The sequence below is a fragment of the Thermobia domestica genome, chromosome 10, assembly GCF_964235325.1.
Source record: "Thermobia domestica chromosome 10, izTheDome1.hap1.1, whole genome shotgun sequence".
Taxonomy (NCBI): domain Eukaryota; kingdom Metazoa; phylum Arthropoda; class Insecta; order Zygentoma; family Lepismatidae; genus Thermobia; species Thermobia domestica.
Window position 1 is genome coordinate 209,294,555 of NC_137463.1, and position 19,300 is coordinate 209,313,854.

The following is a 19,300-nucleotide window of genomic DNA, read 5'->3' on the forward strand; positions in this document are numbered from 1 at the left end:
ACATTAGTCTCAGGAGTAGTTATAGTAAATTTTTGATGGCTGGGATACTGCAGGTTTGCAAGCAAGGGGACATTAATACACTACTTTGTCGGCAATAGAAAGAGAAAATGTATACGGAGTCTGTCCCAAAATACCTAGAATATGTACCCGCTGACGACTGAACTGGGACGATTTGTGGCGGGAAAGGTAGTGGTGGGGTCTTCAGAAAGCAATGGAGTCACATCAGTTGCCTGTGTGGATTGCTTCTAGAGTGAACCCCTGTTTGACTTCATATTACGACTTCATGATGCCACTTTCAATGGAGCAACGATATGCGATCAAAGCTCTCTTTTATGTTAGGCTCGAACGGGTTTGGAGACAATGACTATGATTAAAGATGCTGACGGGAATGAAAAAATGTCCCAAGAATCGGTTTTTCGGTGGCACAAGATGTTCCGAAAGAGCAGAGGAGGTTGACAACACGGAACGCCCTGGATGTCCGTCAACGGCACAATGTGACGAAAATGTGCGAAAAAGTGAGACGAAATCAATTCCGAAAGACTCCTAAGTGTTAGACTGTTAGCAAAAGAGTGCAATATTCCGAAAACCACAGACATTGCATTCTTACAGAAGATTTAGCCATGAGAAAGGTGTGTACCAAGATGGTTCCCAAGGTGCTATTTTAACACCAGAAGACTGCTCGTGTGACAGTCTCTCGTGTACTGTTGGACGGCTATAAAAATGACTCGCATTTTTTAGATAACGTGGTGACGAGGCATGAGTATTTTAGTAGACCCCGAGTAAAAGAGACAAAGTGGAGATTGGCACGCGAAGGGTTCCATGCGCTCGAAAACAGCAAAGATGAGAAAGTCCCAGGTGAGGGCAGTGCTCATCGTCATTTTTGACTCAAAGGGCATTATCCACAAAGAGTTTGTGCTATAAGGACAGACAGTGAATAGTAAGTTTTACGTGGAAGTATTCAAAAGGTTACGAAAAAGAGTGCAACGCGTCTGGAAGGATATCTTTGTGAGCTGAAGACTGCACCACGACAACGCGCCGTGCCACACCACCTTTTAACTGATCGAGTACCTGTCCAAGTGGGTTGCCTTAGCCACCCTACAGTCCCGATTTGCCAACACCAGACTTTCTCTGTTTGCAAGAATAAAAATGAGCGTGAAAGGTAACCATTTTGGAACACTGGATAACGTAAAAAAAAAAGGCCGTGTCGAGGTGCTTGAACAAGATTCCCGTCGACGCCTTGCAGGAAGCATTGGCAAGAGGGGCTGGCAACGATATGCCGATGCACAAGGGAGCTATTTTGAAGAATTTTAGTAATTTGTACTTTGGCCTGCATAAATTCCTTTTTCCGAATTTATTCTACTTACTTTTGGGACAGACTTTGTATTATAGTTTTTCTTATGTCAAAATATATTTCCAGAAGTAAAACATCCACCTTTGGATCTCTGGAAGGGGGTGTTCTGGGAAACACTCTCGGACAAACAGTAACAACGTGGAAAAGATTGTTGGAGGAGTAAAAACTAAATAAAATAATTAAAATAGGAATATAAAACCTACTACCATGTTGCAGGGAGGCAAATAAAAAAATATTGATGATTTTTTAAAATCTGGATATTTGGTAGGAATTGTGACGTTTAGTGTTGAAATAATCGGGAATCAGGAAGTGGAGGATATAAATATTTTATTTAGGTAATAAGAAGAGTGGTCGTAATGGTCTATGAATACGTAAACGAGAAGATATTGAAAGTAGAGTTCATTGATAGAATTATGATGTTAAGACTTAAAGAAAAAAAGAGGATTTAATGGTGATACAGACATACACACCGACCATTGCGCAAACATGTGAAAAAGAGGAAAAATATTTAAAAAGAGGTGAAATCCTGGACTGAACGAATGTGGATACATGTGTAATCGGAATGGAGATTATAATGCAGTTGTGAGAGGGGAACAGGAAGGTAGTGTCGTAGGAAAATGTGGTTTAGACTAAAGAAATATATATAGTTTAAGGAGAGAGACTCGTCAACTTTTGCCAACAGAGTTCACTAGTAACTGGAAACACTTGATTCAACAAAACATATACATGAAAATCCCAATAGATAGCCGGAAATACCAAATAGATTATGATTCAGGATAGACACAGGAATTGATTTTATTGAACGTAAAATTCTCCAGTGGACCGACCTTTTTCTGATTATAACCTTGCGCTGTGGGAATAGTCTATGAACCTCAATGTGTCATTTCTCTCAAAACCTGCACTGAAGTAACGTTTACTTGCAAATACAAGAAAACTGCAAATATATCAACGTTCCCTGGTCGGAATGAATTGAAGCCAAGTGAAGTGAAAAGTACACAAGTTTTAAGTTTGTCTACAAACTACACGAAAGTGAAAAGAGTTAGATTTGGGATATAGAGAACTTGCAATACCTGTACAATGAAGTGGGAACAATTCGATGAACATTATTAGTCCAAATACCAACCAGAAGCCAGTTTTTAAGCAAGAACAATTTTAAATTCCTCACCATACTTTTAATGATAGAGAACACGCACACACACGCACACACACACACACACACACACACACATATATATATATATATATATATATATATATATATATATATATATATATATATATATATATATATATTTGTATCGAAAGCGAAAGGCATTTTATTGCCAATGGATAAAGTTTTTTCGATCCCCAAAAGAGAAGAAATATCTTCACCTGAAATAATCATATATTACGAGGTGATGGGATGTAATCATGGTAATGATATTGTAAATCTAGCTCAGTCTGTTATGCCTGTTACAGAAAATATTTACGAACACAAGATATGAACAATAAAGCTACACGATATAATGTGTCTTTGCCATCCTCTCTGCTCTCGAATATTGATATGAAACCTACTTTAGATTTAGGACAGGTAAGTTATGTGAAATTGAAAAATCGTCATGCCACATATTGTCATAATTAGCTCAGCGTATATTAATATTTCAATATATAGTATAAATGAATGTATCAAGGTATTGACGTTGTTTTTGCCAAAGTACTTAACATAATGTAAATAATACTTTCAGTTGGTCATTCGCATTATTCATAAGTAAGCAGATTAATATTTCCCGTATTTCTCAATAATTTTTATTAACAAAGCAGCGTCCTTTCGTAGCCAAGTGGCTAGTGCAAATGGTACACACGGAACCCTGATAGGCTGCTGCTTACCTTGGCTGCAAGCCCGAGTAGCGGTTCGGATCCTAGTTTAAGCAGTAAACTTCAATTAACCAATCATTCTCTGATCACAACATTGTGCGGGCCAAAATGGATATTCAACTGAAAAATGTAGCCAGAAGAAAAAAAGAACAAGAAAATGAAGACGATTCATACGAAATTACGAAGAAAAATATTCAAACGAGGAAAATATACATACGTAGATTCAGGTGCTAATAGTCGGTGGGAGCATATAATTAACTTAAACAAGGAACAGAAGAATTTTGTAAAGCAACTATGAGTACATAAAAGAGTTAGAATAGTAGAGAAATACGAGAAAATTTATAAGGATGGAAATTATGGAAATTCGGAGGAAAGGAGGATATTACGATAGTAGTGAAAAATAAGAATAAAGAGATAATGAGGTGAATGAAGTCCTTAGAAAAATGAGAATAATATATTGAGGAACTGTGTGAAAAGAATAGACCGCTTAGCCTAAAGTACAGTAAGTGCATTTCGCATAAAAGGTTTACGATAGGGCCGTCTTAACGCATGGGGCCATTGCTCTCGTGCCCGTGTGTCTCACGAGCAGAATCACATGTATTACACGTAAAATTCAATCGTAGGGACCCCAGCATACTTGTTTGCCCAGGAGCTTATAATGCTGTCAAGATGGCACTGGTTTGCGATATTTCAGGACATGTTTGTAAGAGCTATATCTCGGAAAGGCAATCGGGATACACAATATATCAATTTAATTCATTAAGAATTTGAGAGAAGAGGGCAAGAAAGCATTGTTCTGACTCTATGATGAAATATATGAAACGAGAGAATGGTCAAAATACTCTTTGAAGACATCAGCCATACTGTTGACTAAGAAACCGATCCCAGAAAGATATATTTAAGTATTACCGAACTATTATGTGACATGCAGCAAATATTGAGCTTCGAATACTAAACAAAAGATGAATCAACTTCGGAGGGGGCAGTTTGCGTTGAAAAAAAGGGTGAAAGCACAAGAGTTTCTATTGATTAAGAGCAGATCAATGTTGTGTTTATTGGTATAGAATAGGCTTGTACTGGTTGAACTAAAAATAGTTGATGGAAGTCAAAATGATGGTGGATAGAAAGGAAAGTATCGAAGATTGAAAGGGAAAGTTCGACAGGACGTTACCTCTTCTAAGTGTTATTTAATATCTAGTAGAGATAATGAATAAGGATGTGCTGAAAAAAGATATTGTTTCTTAAGATGGTAGAAAAATTCGTGTATGTGGTTCGCAGTGATATTGCGGTTGTTGTGGAATTTGGAAAGAAAATAAGATGTTGAGAAAACGTTGTGAAGAATGTTGAATTAAAAATATACGTTAGAAGGGTAAAAGCAGTGGTGATCGGAATGAAACTAAGTGTTCTGTATCAAATATAGAAAGAGGAGGGAGAATGGAAAAGTGACTAACTTTTGGTGTCGTGATAGTGTTATGAAGTGTTAACGCGAAAGTCGATAGGATGGTAATGGCGAAAGAATTATTTAAGAAGACGAAAAGTTTATACCGTGGGGTTATGAATGAAGATGTAATAAAATTATTCATGTGTTCGTCATATTGCATTCCGTGGGGGCAGAAACGTAGACACTACGCAAAAGCATTTGGAGACTTCATTTTGTGGGTTTAGACAAGAATGCAGAAAATTATCTATGTGAAACAAAATTAGTGAAGCAGTATTGCTGGGAATGTAAGTTACAAAAGAACACCTTTAGATCTAATAAAAAAGGAAAAAGAACAGCTTGTGGGAATGTTGGTTGAGAAGGAACTATATTATGAGGGACGTGCTAGAAGGTGCGGTGGCAGAAAGAGACTACAGTTGATAAGCGATATTAAAACGGAAGGTTGCTACTCAGGACGATGAAGTTAAATGAGGATTATGATTCATAGAAGTTGCGCGGTTTGCGGCAAGAAACCTGCCACTAATAGGAAAAGATGTATGTTGCTATAAAATAGTTTTTCCTGTCAATTGGTAAATCGAGTAGATCGTTATGCATAACTATTGAGCATAAGATATCCCAATCGTAGCCTCGAGATCAACCTAGAACGTGGGATTTGTCATCTTATCTCGATTCGTTTCATTATCATATTTATTTTCCATAATCTCCTTTACTCTGTAAGGCATAATCGAGAACCTGAACTCAAATTTTATCTTCCGCGATGGCTAGACAACGACAATGGCTTGGCGTGTGATAGAAGGTTATAACGTTAATCTTGCGGCTTAATGGTGTTATTACCAAAATAAATTGACAAGTATTTTACCTAGATCATGATGCCCAGGGCACAAAATTGCATTTCTCAATTTGAAAAAACATCATTTAGCTAGTATTAATTCAAGAGAAATTAGAAATTTTCTTCCATGTCTTGTTGCCTTCAAACAATATTTCGAAATTTAAATAAGCTTCTTTTTCATAATTAGTAATACTATAGATGTAAAGAGTTTTGTTGCTTTCTTTCTTTCATGTGCATTACCAATCTCTTTCATTTTTAATAGTTTCGATATTCCTTTCCGATACTGAATTTTAATTCCGTCTTCTGATATACTATATATCGGAGATAATGGTGAAATGCATGGGTAAAGACTTAATATCCATGTATATTGAAAAATATATGGTTAATGTGTGTGCATAAAGAAGTATTTAATCTTTTTTTCTTTCTTTTCTGTTCTTTCAGCTGGTGGGGAAACCCAAGATATCCATATACATGTAACACATCACAACTTTCCAGCACGAAGTAAGAAAAGGAATATGATTGAAACAAATAGTAACTAACACATGTGTTATTTGAAACAAATAGTAACTAACATCTGTGTTATTGCGTGCGCATCGTGAATGTTTCATACAGTCAAATGAAAATTACTTTTGCCGTGTTGAATGTATACTCTACCAACAGCAATAGGTCATCGTAGTATAAAACAGCCATGGATCAGTTGTTTAAATTCCACCATTTCTTTTTATAATAATAATAACAATAATTATCTGTTTTGTGACGAAACCATCGAATCGTCATTCTTGCGAGTTTTTAACTTGACTTAGTATTTAAAACTTTAGGTAACTCATGTCATAAATTGACCGTATTAACCCGAATATAATACACTCCAAGTTTTGTGATGATTTTAATGGGAAAACAAAGTGCCTATCATAAAATATTATGTTATGGAAAACTTACCAATTTAAAGTGCTTTTTAAGATCTAAATTTCACAGTATTTTAAGACTTGTATCTTCTGGTAGTTACGGAAAGTATATTTAGATCGAGTTGAATACCCTTGGAAGTGTAGGGAAAATACTTTGATAGCAAATTTTAGGTATCAATGAAATCGACTCGTACTCAGCTAGGCAATAGCGCTAAAAAAGGATCTCTACAAAAGTAAATTCAAGGTCATTTTCTATCAAGAAATAATAATAATAATATTTGGATTAAATGTGATTAACCTTTACACTTAAACTGCTGAGAAACTACAAATGTGATCCGACAACAGTCCAGCATTTTGGCATTTACTGTACAGTGCATTGTAGGTGCAATACCCAGTAGCTGCGGCTGAGTGTTCTATGCAAGTTTCAAGTTGTTTGGTAGCAGTAAAACCCAATTGGTACTGAAAGTAAGCTGCTTCAGATTTTGCCGTTGCGTAATAATAATTATTTGAAAATTCTGGCAATTTGAACTATTCGAACATGGAAAGTGAATCTACAATAAGTTTTGCAGATAGCGGTTAGACTTGTGAACTTTGCATCCATAAACCGTATCGCAAAGAGTACAACATTTCCACATCGCGACGTTCATAAATATACTTGGACCTCATCAGATGGAACACAGTTAATTGAATTGACTACGTTTTAGTAGATAGAAGAAGAAAATGTACCATAATTGTTCAGTCGTTTAGAGGAGCTGACTGTGTAGCAGCAATAATAAAAGAGAGATTCTCGTTGAATAAAGGAAACACTCAACATCTGGAAACGGAGAGGTTTAATTTTAACGAATTAGAGGAGAGCCAGGCGAGAAGGAAATAACAGATTGAAGATTCTTGGTTTTAGAAGGTTCGTAATGCACTAGTTTATCAACCTCCCGACTTTCCATATTAGAGCTAGTCGACGGAACAATTCTCACTGATACATATAGCACTTTGAATAGATGGAAAGATTCTTTAACGAATTTTAACTGTCTAATAATTCTTATTCAATTTTTCTTTCTCAAACAACGATAGATGGTCCACGGAGTTATGAGTGTATCTAAATAATGACAGTAAATATTAAAGTTAGTAATTTGTTAGTTGATTTATTCACTCTTGATCGAGAGAGTATCTTTTGATAATAATTCACTTCAAATGTGTATAATAAAGGAGAAAATACGGAATAAACCTAATACGGGAATCGCATGAGTTCCGAAGGAGCTACTTACTTTTCCAAATAACCCTTTATGTCCTGAGCAACATAGTAAAATTAAACTTAACGAGAAAATCAACTTGAAAGTTTGATACAATACAATACAATATTCTAATACAGATGTCTAGATCAGTTGGAAACACTGTTTAACTAGTTAAGTTTTAATCTGCGTACAATATTTCATTACCACAGCACTCACTAATTCTGAGGAACTGGAACTTGAAATTTTAGCTACTTATAACACTCGGAATATGAGGAGCAGAAAGAGAGGATTTATTAAACTGCTAAAGGCATATCATTCGACTGACTCGTATACCTTGTCTTCAGAAAACAAGCGAGCCATTGTCACGTTGTTGTCATCCTCGTACTTGCCAATAATTATTTCGGAGGAACTCCTCATTACGTGTTGCATTACTTGAAGTCTTGAAATGAGAGTTTTTCGTCCATATTAGCCACGTTAAGCGAATCGAGCGGCATTTAATATACTGTATATTAAGGATTAATAGCACTTCGATTATTTTATCTACAGAGCTGAAATTCCCAAACGTCCGATCTAGCTCACAATTGCAACGGATGAGTAGTACTGTTTTTAATAACGTGTTAGTGCTACAGTAGCGGCAGCTATTAAATGATAAATACAGTCATTTGAAAGATGATAATTTCTGAATTTGACTTTCTCTGAGTTAGTGAGTGTTGTGGTAGTGGTAATGAAACTTCGTAGGCAGATTAAACTTAATTAGTCAGAGAAACCAGTAACCATAAATTAGTATTTTCAACTGGTATAGATCTCTGCACTCATAAAATGATATATCAAACTTTCAAATCGGTTTTCTCGTTAACCTATAGGAGATAAGTTTTTAACTTTTACTGTGTTACTCAGGACACAAAGAGCTGTTTGGGAAACTTAAGTGTCTAAGTGGTTTAGAACTAGTGAGGTTTCCTGTAAGAAATGTTCTTGATATCAGTGACAGGATTCCCATCGACCTGGAAAACTCAAGGAATTTCATGGAAAGTGAGAAAACTTGGAAAAGTCTGGGAATTTTAAGTACGGAGTTTCACTTCTTAGAACTCATTTCTCTTTCAGTCTTACCTGGCTGTTTGGTAGGGATTATTTTGTAAGATAAATTAGTTTGTTTTGCAGAACTTCTCTACCTATATACACATTCTATACATATACATGCATAATGGATAAAGAAACTTCTGGTCGGGAAAAATATAATCGTTATTTACATTATATATAGATTTATAAATTTGTAAATCGTGATCCATATAACCTGGAAATATCACCTGGAATGATCGATTATTTCATTTAAAGCAAATGTACATAAAAAGGAAAAAGAACGAATTATTGTTACTTCTTCCGTATATAAATTTGCTGTATGCGTAGTACATATATACTACCTATTACACTAAGCTTCTATCAAACTGCTGTTTAGCTTGTTGGGATCGGTTACTGCACCGGCTACAGGAATGTGCATACAAGTTCGTCAGTATTCTAATAAGTGGTAGTACTTAATTTTCCGAAGTACGCTTCAACTAGTTGCACTTCTCACTCTGCCAAGCAGGTTTTAACCATCTCACCGCGCAATTTGCCTGAGAGAAAGATGCTGCTGAACTTCTGTAAATATGCCCATCCCCAAGTGAAATCAGATACTAGTTTCACCACATTTTTATTTACGTAACGGAATAATAAAACTGAATAGGCACCGCGTTTTATAGCATTTAATTTGCACGACACCATGTACGGAAGTAGACTGAGATGCCTCTAAATTTTGCATCCCTAATCCGAAGTAGTGCTCTGTGTTGTAGATCTGCCACATGTATCTTTTCATGTTTACGGAGACAAAAGCGTGTGTTATAACAGATTCAAGTAATAGCAATATAAATGAGATGTTTATATACGAACTTTCACTTGTGTTAATTGTACATATATTTCTGCAATCTATTTTAATTCGTTTACCTCATAAACAGTATTTGTAACTGTTTGTCCAATTACTGTATCTCGTTTATTCAGAATTTTTGACAAAAGAGTCTGTAAAGAATATGTGAAAGATTCAAGTACTGTAACAAATAAACAACTGAAACTTTCAGTTCTTCTGCTATCTTTTCCCATCATTTATTAAGTACTACTTATCTGTTGCGGTGATTCTTATGTTTAATGTTCCAGAGTAAAGAACGCTTATTCGCAAATCTGTCGATTTTATGATTATACAAATAAGTAGTGAAATGGAACTAGTTTTTCAAATTATACCAGTAGCAAAGGAATAGCAGAAGATACACTGAATGAGTGAATTAATGCTTCGCGGTAGCGAGGTGACTGGTAAAACAATCCAACACATTTGAATCTAGTAAAAATGCGAGGATCGTGGCAAGTTATTTTACTATGTGATATGCCATAAATTTATATGTACTGAAATTACTAAGCAATTACACAAGATGAATTCAAAAGTGAACAATATTGTGAACTGCTTATGCTGTTTCCACACTAACGTTAAGATAGTATGCCATTGAGATAGCCGAACGTCACGATGGTAACGCGGTTACACACCATTCTTCTCAAAGTCATGACATTTTCCTCGAGCTTCGCCAATAGCATTGTGTCACATTGTTTAGATACTTCAATGCAGGAAAAGAAAGATCCTAAATCTTATTTTGGGGAATCATATTCCTTTGCAAACTCTTCCTTAAAATTTCAGTACTTCAAATCTTCACATTATTTTCATTCACCTTTCTAAAAATGTGGGATATTATTTCGCCACCAGACACAAGCTTATTTTTGCAAAGACACTCTCAAAATTTAAGTCAGAGCTTGTAGCAACTGCAGTCAGTATGATAGAGTTTTTCAATTTTTTTTTCAGAATTTGGTACACTGTGTAATTTAAATCCCTACGATACACCTATAAAAATACTACAATTTTTTCCATAGGTAATGTCCAAGTGCCTTTCAAATAACCAGAAACAGTTATTATTACAGTTTTAAAATGTGTGAATAATAAGTCTTCTACAGAGCGTGCATTATATTCCGTAACATATTAACTTTCTCCCAATACACCAGTGGTTCTGTTGCGTTACATTAGTCTGTCAGGATACGCCGTTTGAAAATTGCTCCAGTATGGTTTCATTACCAGACACTGCCACTGAACTTATCATACAGCATTCTGCGGAAACATAGTTTTAGACCGCTCAGTAGATTGATGCACTGAGGTCTGCTTCAGAGGGTTGTACGAACATACTTTATTGTTCCTTCCCGTGTCCTTAGATGACCTTTTATTATCGCTTGCACGCAGCCATTATCTTGTAAGTCCGAACACTACTTTCGAGTTGGCTTGCCGGACGCTAAATCAATTCTCAATTTTATGCAGAAATGCTGTTAAACGATCGCGATAGACTTGGTCAAATGAAACCCAAAAATACAAAATGCCGTGTGGTGCCCACTAGTCGCCGTTTTTCTTATTTTGACAAAATTCCTTTTTGAAGGACACAAAAGTGACAGTGAGGAAATAAAATTTGAAGCAAATATCTTGTGAAGCAACTTCCTTTCAACAAGAAAGACCATACTGACTTCGCATAACAAATAACTGAAATCAGGAACGTCATTTTGACTTATTCTGTTATATGAGTTACGTATATGTGTGTGTGTGTAAAATTTCAAACTTTCATTTGACTGTTCTGAATATTAGTATTAATACTTATTTTATAGTTGTTGGTATTGTTCTAACACTACTTACTTTTTAGGTCTTCAACTGTCTTTTTTCACGTGTGCAAGAATTTTATTTCCTTATTAAAACTACTACTAATAAAACTCTTGAAAGGTAAGACAATGAATTGCATGTTTTCTATCTGCTGGAAAAGTAAAAAAATGAATAATACTCTATGCTACTGCTAGTCGAGAGGTCTGCAGATTAAACTGGAGAACACAACACCTGCTAGTTATCGTTTAATTCCCGCTTTGAGTGTGAATATTTGTGTACATTTCAACTTATAGCTAATTTTCTACAATTTTTTAGTATATAAGGCATAACTGTGGGATGTAAATTTCAAAGTAAATACCAGTATAATTACTCTGGGCTTAGGAAATATATTTACCAGGCCGTACATGGGAAATTATGTAATTCTATTTGGTCTAGGAATTAATTCGTGCGGTTGGTACGCACACATTGAAGCTGTAGTACAAACACAAAATACATAAATACCTTAAGAAAAATATTGTCCATCGCTAGCCACCACTTTCGCCCATCTGTCAGGCAATGTACGGATTCCGTGGCGAAAGAAGTCCTCATCCTTGGAAGCGATCCAGTCAGAGACCCATGTTTCGATATCTTCTGAAGAAGTAAACCGCTGTCCAATCAAATCGTTGTTCATGCAATCGAACAAGTAGTAGTCCGAAGGAGCAACGTCTGGTGAATACGGCGGGTGGGGTAAAACTTCCCATCCGACATTTTCTAAATAGGTTTTGACCGGTTTCGCGACATGTGGGCGAGCGTTATCATGTTGAACAATAAGTTTATCATGTCTGTTCTCCCATTCTGGTCGTGTTCTGGCCAGAGCTTGCTTCAAACGCATTAATTGTCGTCGATAACGTTCTCCATTCATAGTTTCACCCGGTTGCAGCAGCTCATAGTACACCACACCTTTCATATCCCACCATATGCACAGCATAACCTTTGCACAGTGAATATCTCGTTTTGGTTGTGATGGACCTGGTTCACCTGGTTTCACCCAGGCCTTTTTTCGTTTAGGGTTCTCGTAATGGATCCACTTCTCATCACCCGTAATAATTCGATGCAGAAACCCCTTTCTGCTCTGTCGTTGAAGCAGCAATTCGCAAATGGTTTTTCGTCTTTCAACGTCTCTGTCTTTCAATTCATATGGAACCCAATGTGACATCTTTTGAATCATTCCCATGGCTTTCAAGCGTTTGGAGACTGTTGTTTGATCAACGCCTAATGCTGCTGCAAGTTGTTCCTGCGTTTGACACGAATCCTGCTCGAGCAATGCTGTCAATTCTTCGTCTTGAAATTTTTTTGGCTGTCCAGCTCGCTCTTGGTCTGCCAAGCCGAAATCACCACTTCTAAACCGTGCAAACCACTTCTGACACGTTCGCTCAGCTAGAGCATGGTCACCATACACTTCCACCAAAATACGATGACTTTCAGTCGCACTTTTCTGCATGTTAAAGTAATGCAGCAGGACATCCCGCAAAAACTCTTTATCAGGCACAAATTGCGCCATGTTCACTTAACTACAAACTGGTGTTGTTGACGCTTTAATCCACTGCCCTATACTACGAACGATACGCGATGACAGGGGTTTGCAACACATGTGTGGATACACGGAACTGTGGGACGCTCCGTTCGTTGCGCCATCTCTTGTCCACCCGCACGAATTAATTCCTAGACCAAATACAAAACAAGATGTCTTTTTCTTTTGTTGGGGATGCGAGGGAGTAGAGAAAATAGCTTCAACTTCAAGGTTAATATTGTTGCAATGTTCTATTTTCCAAGAAATGCAACACATTCAACTTTAAGCGTAAAGGAAACACACTTATTATTTCCGTAATCGATAGTATTAAAGTTTAGTTCTATAAATTATATTTCCTCACTGTACCATTAAAAGATTTGTCAACTAATACACAATAACACACTGAGCAACGCTATGTGGTAATGTATATAAAAAAAAAACACTATCACGTAACAGCTTCAACACAATAACTGTGTCTTCATCAGATTTCCACTCCTTCTGGTTGCTTGGGAGTTGGTCATCACTTATATGCTCTCCGGAGATCAACTTTTAATTGAAGACACAGTTATTGTGTTAAAACTGTTACATGATAGATTTTTTTTTTCATATTATCATAGCCTTGCTCAGTGTGTTATTGTGTATTAGTACAATGGAAACAAGGCCTGATAGAATAGTTATTTGTCAACTAATATATCTTTTTGTGAAATCTAAAACTGTTTCCTTTTTTGGTAAGCCTTCACATGGTGACCCTATACAGAACAGCATAAAGTGAATCGTGAATTTGTATGTAAATGGAGACATGTGTAGACTAAAACATCAAAAGCGTGAATATAAGAAAAGCTGTGTGATGTCAGCGGTATGAGACGAGTATCAAATGTCGTCATTCTATTTATCATTACAATCACCTAGAGTTGCCGACAATTTGTTGTAGTGGCACAAACTTTAAACGAATTAATCTGTTTAGTCTCTTTCCTTCTGACACCCAGAGGACAATTTTAGTCTGATAGTTAGCTTTAATCGTTGAGAATAATCAGATACTTTTACACTATAGATCGTTCCTACCTAAAATAAGGTTGTCAAATATCTTAAGTTGAGTGTTCTATATCTAGGATAACTGATAATTCTCGTAAACTTTCTTACGGTTACGGATATTGGAAAAGCTTAGGAGGATTTAATATCGGCATGAAGAATTTAAAATAGTCTGTGGTCCTGTATTGTGCTAAATTGATCTTCAACTAACACTAAGAATAAATATTTGCATCAGAAAATACTGATTATGCTATCACAACACTAATAAGGCACATTATAATCACATTCACTAAATACTTCATCAAATAAGGAAGAGAAGAAGAAGGACAAAGAAAAAGAACAGGAAATTGCTGTGAAGCGTCCAGTTGGGCGCCAAATTGCAACATGACTACATATTGTCAGGCCATGCATGTGAAATATTTCGTGTCCTGACCTTAATAATAGCATGCTAATTTGACAAATGTGTATTGATTTCCAAATGTATATAGAAAGTGCTTCATTACGAAGATAACATTTCATCATCTCATGTTAACATGTTTAAAAAGGGGATCTTAAATGATATCTTAATATTGTAAACTTCTCCCATAACAAGTATCGGAAAGCATTAGCGTGTTTAACTAAATCGTAGAACTGAATTTAATACGAAGAGTTTCGTATCATATGTCTGATAGCTGGATTAATCTTTGCCCCAGGATATGTTCGGGAATATTTTGATATTGGGTTGGTAAGATTGAAGTGTCTTGGTTTTAGTCTGATGGGAAACCATCTTCTGTAATGAAACTAACAGATGGACCAAGGTCAGGTGTACATTACAAGTCATTTTGCATGTTCAGAAAATACGTTAGGGAATCCATTCTGTCAAGGAGCAGTGTGTTCTTGAACAAGATCGTGTGAAATTCCACCATGAAATGCACACCATTGCGAGTGATTTCCTTTACGATGTCAAAATAAAACTTTCTGCACATGTAATCGCAAGAAAAGATCAATACTGAATTTGGGCTGGAGAGATGAATGAATACACCATGCGCTGTTAGTTTGTGGAATTTCATGCCACTGACGCAACATCTAAAATGAACCCCGCGACCACCGACATGTTCTGATTAGTTACTCAGGAACACTGTTAAACTGGTTCATCGGAAAAGTGTTTGTGCAATTGCAGGCGAATTTGGTTTATACCATACCACTATCGTTTGACAATTTCGTGCAATTGGCGGTAAGATGAAAAATTGAACTCGTGGATGCCACACGGGGTTGATTTCGATCCATATGGATCGTAGTCTTTAGATGCGGAGTTCTCTGAATGTACGGAATAACCGAGAAGGTTTTCTGCATCGATTGTCACTTCTAATGAAAAATGAATACTTCGAGAATCGTAAACTGTGAAGAGAGTCGTTGGATCACGATCAACGTCCAGGGTGGTCTATGATGAAGATGATCCATCATGTCCTTACTCCGTCGATGCGAAACCATCACTGCGGATCGTTGCACTTTCCATCAAATGCACCACAAACTTTGTCCGCAAGCACCCATCAATGGTCAACAGATATGATGTCATGTGGTACGACAATGTTCACGTATACAAGCGACATTGCAGACTCTCCCATGAGTTGTAGTATAAAACGTTCCCTCACTCACTGTATTCTCCTGACGTCTTTTGCCGACTTCCGGCAACTCAGTCACTTCTTGGCAGTTCAAATTATTCCCTGATGATAGATGTGTGCAACTGTAGTTGAGGATTTCATATCGCAGACTCCAGTGTTTTTTCATTGTGGAATTCAGTCGTTAGTTGCGCGTTGGCAAGCCAGAGACTATTTTGACTAACAAACAAGAACGTATGCAAGGGGTGAGTCCTGGGGTCCGGATTTCCCCCGAAATCCCGACTTTTCTGTAAAATTTAGTCAAATTGTAGGGGTGATTTTACAAATTTTAATATAATTTTTATTTTCATATTGAATTTGAATCGCCCCGAAAAAGCTTTTGACTCCTTCCGTAATAAATTCCTGCATATATTCCTACTGACTACGTATTGTAATGCCTTGCTTTCTCTTTGGAAATAACACATATCAATTGGATATTTCAAATGTACCAACCCAATATATAGTTAATTCTATGAGCAACAATAACTAATAGCTATAATTATTTGGTTTACATATAATTTTAATTGGCTCGATGATGACTAAAGGTTTAGGGAAAATATAATTATTTTAATACATTTTGTCTGTGATAGTGAAATCAATTCACTTTTTTTTTTCTTGGGATAACACTTAATGTTAGGTAAGATACTAAATAATTGTTATTAATAATTGTTATATCTATTTTTGTTTACTGCTATGACAATCCTTAATTTGCCTATTTAAAATAAGGACTGCCCTTACTAAAGAAGTAAAATAATCGTAATTGTTATCGTATGGGACGAACGGAACTCACATTTATTTCTCAGTAAACTCCTCTGTTGTGTTTCATGAAAGTTTACTCATTTATTAAAAGTAACTAGCTTAACAGACCGAAACGCGGTCCATCCTCAGAGTGTGGATAAATAAAAATAAATGTGAAAGAGGAATCGAAAGTGGAAACAGATTATTTAAACAAAATCTTATTTTTTTTTTTTCTTTAAATCGTCAGTGTTACTTCGTCATTCTCAAATGTTTAACCCAATAGTTAAAGGAGTTCAGTGTTGCCGGAATTTTGTTTTCTTTTTTTTAAATGACAGTACTGCAGTATTTGTTGTTCCTAGAGATTTGTGTTTTTTGAATGACAAAATAGTTGCACTTGCTGAAAGCATGTAACGCAGGACCAATATTTATCTAAATTGCCTTGATCTGGACTTTAAGACTGGATTATACCTAGGTATTATAATGTTATAAATCTTATTAGTTTCTTTCAACTGAGAATGGACCGTTTTTCAAACTGGAGAGCTTAGATGAAATTAAACTTAAAATAGTCATAATGTTCTGTTTGCATCCCACAAAGCTTAAATCAGTTTCGTTTATAATATTTAATACATTTATTTATGATTTTTTTTATTATTATTATTATTTCCTGATTTACCTTGCATCAACATGATTATTAACGTTTGTGCATATGTATTTGTGACAAATTGGATGTAATTTCCCACTAGCTTTTATGCTAACAATTGATTACAAATATGCATATAGTTGTTATAATGTTATAAACAAGTTAACCTTTTAGCCTTTCACAGAAACATACAAGGTGTTTTTCTTAACACCATTGCTTTATTTTTTTCTAGGAGTTATACATGGTTGGGTTGTATGACAAAAGGGGGAACTAGCTGAGTCAGAACACTTAAAACAGGTACTTATATTTTACGCTTCTTTTTTGCTTTTATGTATTGTGACACGATTTTTTAGTGTAGCTTTAATTTTTGCAGCATTCTTTCTCAATCAATGAAGTTACCAGTGTTAAGGTAGGTAAGAAATGCATAAATGAGTGACACACGAAACAGGCAAACCAGGATGAAGATTTTGGAAGAATATATAAATATATCCATGCAAACAGTTGCATTATCGATAGCGTCCTTGTCTATTCGCCAGGAAAACGATCGAGTAGATTCGATTTCCTCGAGAGTTGGTTATTCTTAGAAAAGTTTCTGGATTTTCTTTAATTGTACAAACAAAACATGGATCCACTTTTATGTTTACTTCCGGAAGAGTAACCAAATTTCAAATTAGAAACACAAATGAAATTACCCTAGAAATAACGTTTCCAAACATACTGTTTCGGGGTTAGGCTCATGCTTGCAAACGAGCTTTCTAATAAAAAACGTATTATCATTCTGTGTGCTCGTGTTTTTTGCTCTCTCAATTGGGTTGAAAAACGTGCTAAGGATCAAATATCTACTGAAGGCTTAAAATCGCCATCAGGAGAGACACAATGACTACCTTAGAAGAGAAAAATGAAAGGGAAACACGTTCCTCAATTGCTCACTTAGTAGATTTTGAAATTTTGAGGCGAAAACTAACGACTAAACAGTTAACTTTTCACTTCTTATGGACAGTAAAATCTGCCTTATCCAAGAACAAATAGGAAATAATAAGAACCTGAAATGTTAAAATTTATCATATTCAACATAAAAATTCAACTGTAAAAATTTCAACTCAAGACACATTTAATAGCTTTATATTCATATTGACATCTTCTGAAAGCTAATGAAGATGGTGAAAATGATATAAGAAAAAGTCAATTAAAACAAAATCAGCCTAACAAGGAAAAGGAAAGCAATGGAGAAACTGATTTTAAGAATTAGTTACCATCAAAATTTAACAGGATGAAATTGTATGGAAACCAGATGAAGATTAAGTTCGACGGAAAGATTAAGAAGAAAGACTCAACGAAAAAGTCGAAAAATATTGGAGAGGATATAGGGAGTAAGAATGCATCAAAAAGGAAGCTGTCGTAATTGGCAAAATTAATTTAAAACTTAACAGATTAAAATTATGTTTAAAAATTATTTATTCTAATAAAAATTACTCTAAGAGAACAATAACTTAAAATTAGCTCCAAAAATAAACGATAAAAATTAAAATATGCTACCACAATCTACATAACAAGAATTTTCTAGTCACGAAAGTTAATGTAAAATTTAATGGGTAAATTAAGGCTATGGGCTTCTATCGTTTTCATTTGAACATGTTTATTGCAAAAGAATGAAATATCATAAAAATACAGAAACACTTTTACAAGTGAAAATTAGATACGAATATCACTTAGTTTATTTTTATACCTGTTAGTTTTAATGAATTATTTTTATATTTTAATTGTGGTAACTCAGTTCCCGTCATACATATTTCTTCTAAGTACATGTAATATAAGTTTAAAAGTTTAGATAAGCCGATAATATTGTCCTAGGTGCGAGAATAACTTGAAGTCCGAAACGTTGGAGGATTCAAATAACTGGATCTGTTGGATTGGATTTAATGTAAAATATGTACTCTCAACATAAGTTATATGGTTTACCCAACATTGTTAGGGTCGTCAAGTCTAGGAGGCTTAGGTGGGCGGGTCATGTAGCTAGAATGGAAGAAAGTAGAAACGCTTTCAAAGTCTTGACTGGAAGACCAATCGGAAAACGATTAGGAAGACCTAGGCGCAGATGAGAGGACAATATTAAGATGGATCTCACAGAGATAGGAATACAAAGTAGAAACTGGATGCAATTAGCTAAGGATAGAAGTCAGTGGAGAGCTTTTGTGAACGCGGCATTGAACTTCCGGGTTCCATAGGACATAGAGTTAGTTAGTTAGTTGGGTACTCTCAATTTTAGGTATGATAAAAAAATGTATGATTGGTAACAAAACTTTGGATAACGTATACAGAACGTTGGGCATCCTTGACCTAGAAAGAGAGACCATATTCATTACCTTTTTTAGTTTTTCACATATTTTCGGTGAAT

The 19,300-nt window shown here is 35.5% G+C and overlaps 1 protein-coding gene across 2 annotated transcripts in view; it reads left to right on the top strand.

The window, feature by feature from the left end:
* Positions 1–19,300, top strand: part of Tab2 (TAK1-associated binding protein 2) — a 264,341-nt gene that overhangs the window by 239,274 nt on the left and 5,767 nt on the right. Inside the window, exons 8-9 of one of the 2 annotated variants that reach the window (XM_081729033.1) lie at positions 5,914–5,973; positions 17,138–17,202. In XM_081729033.1, coding sequence (XP_081585159.1) covers positions 5,914–5,973; positions 17,138–17,163 — 86 coding nt within the window. In that variant the 3' untranslated portion in view covers positions 17,164–17,202. The remainder of the gene's footprint in view (positions 1–5,913; positions 5,974–17,137; positions 17,203–19,300) is intronic. The other variant, XM_081729034.1, reaches the window with a different exon arrangement.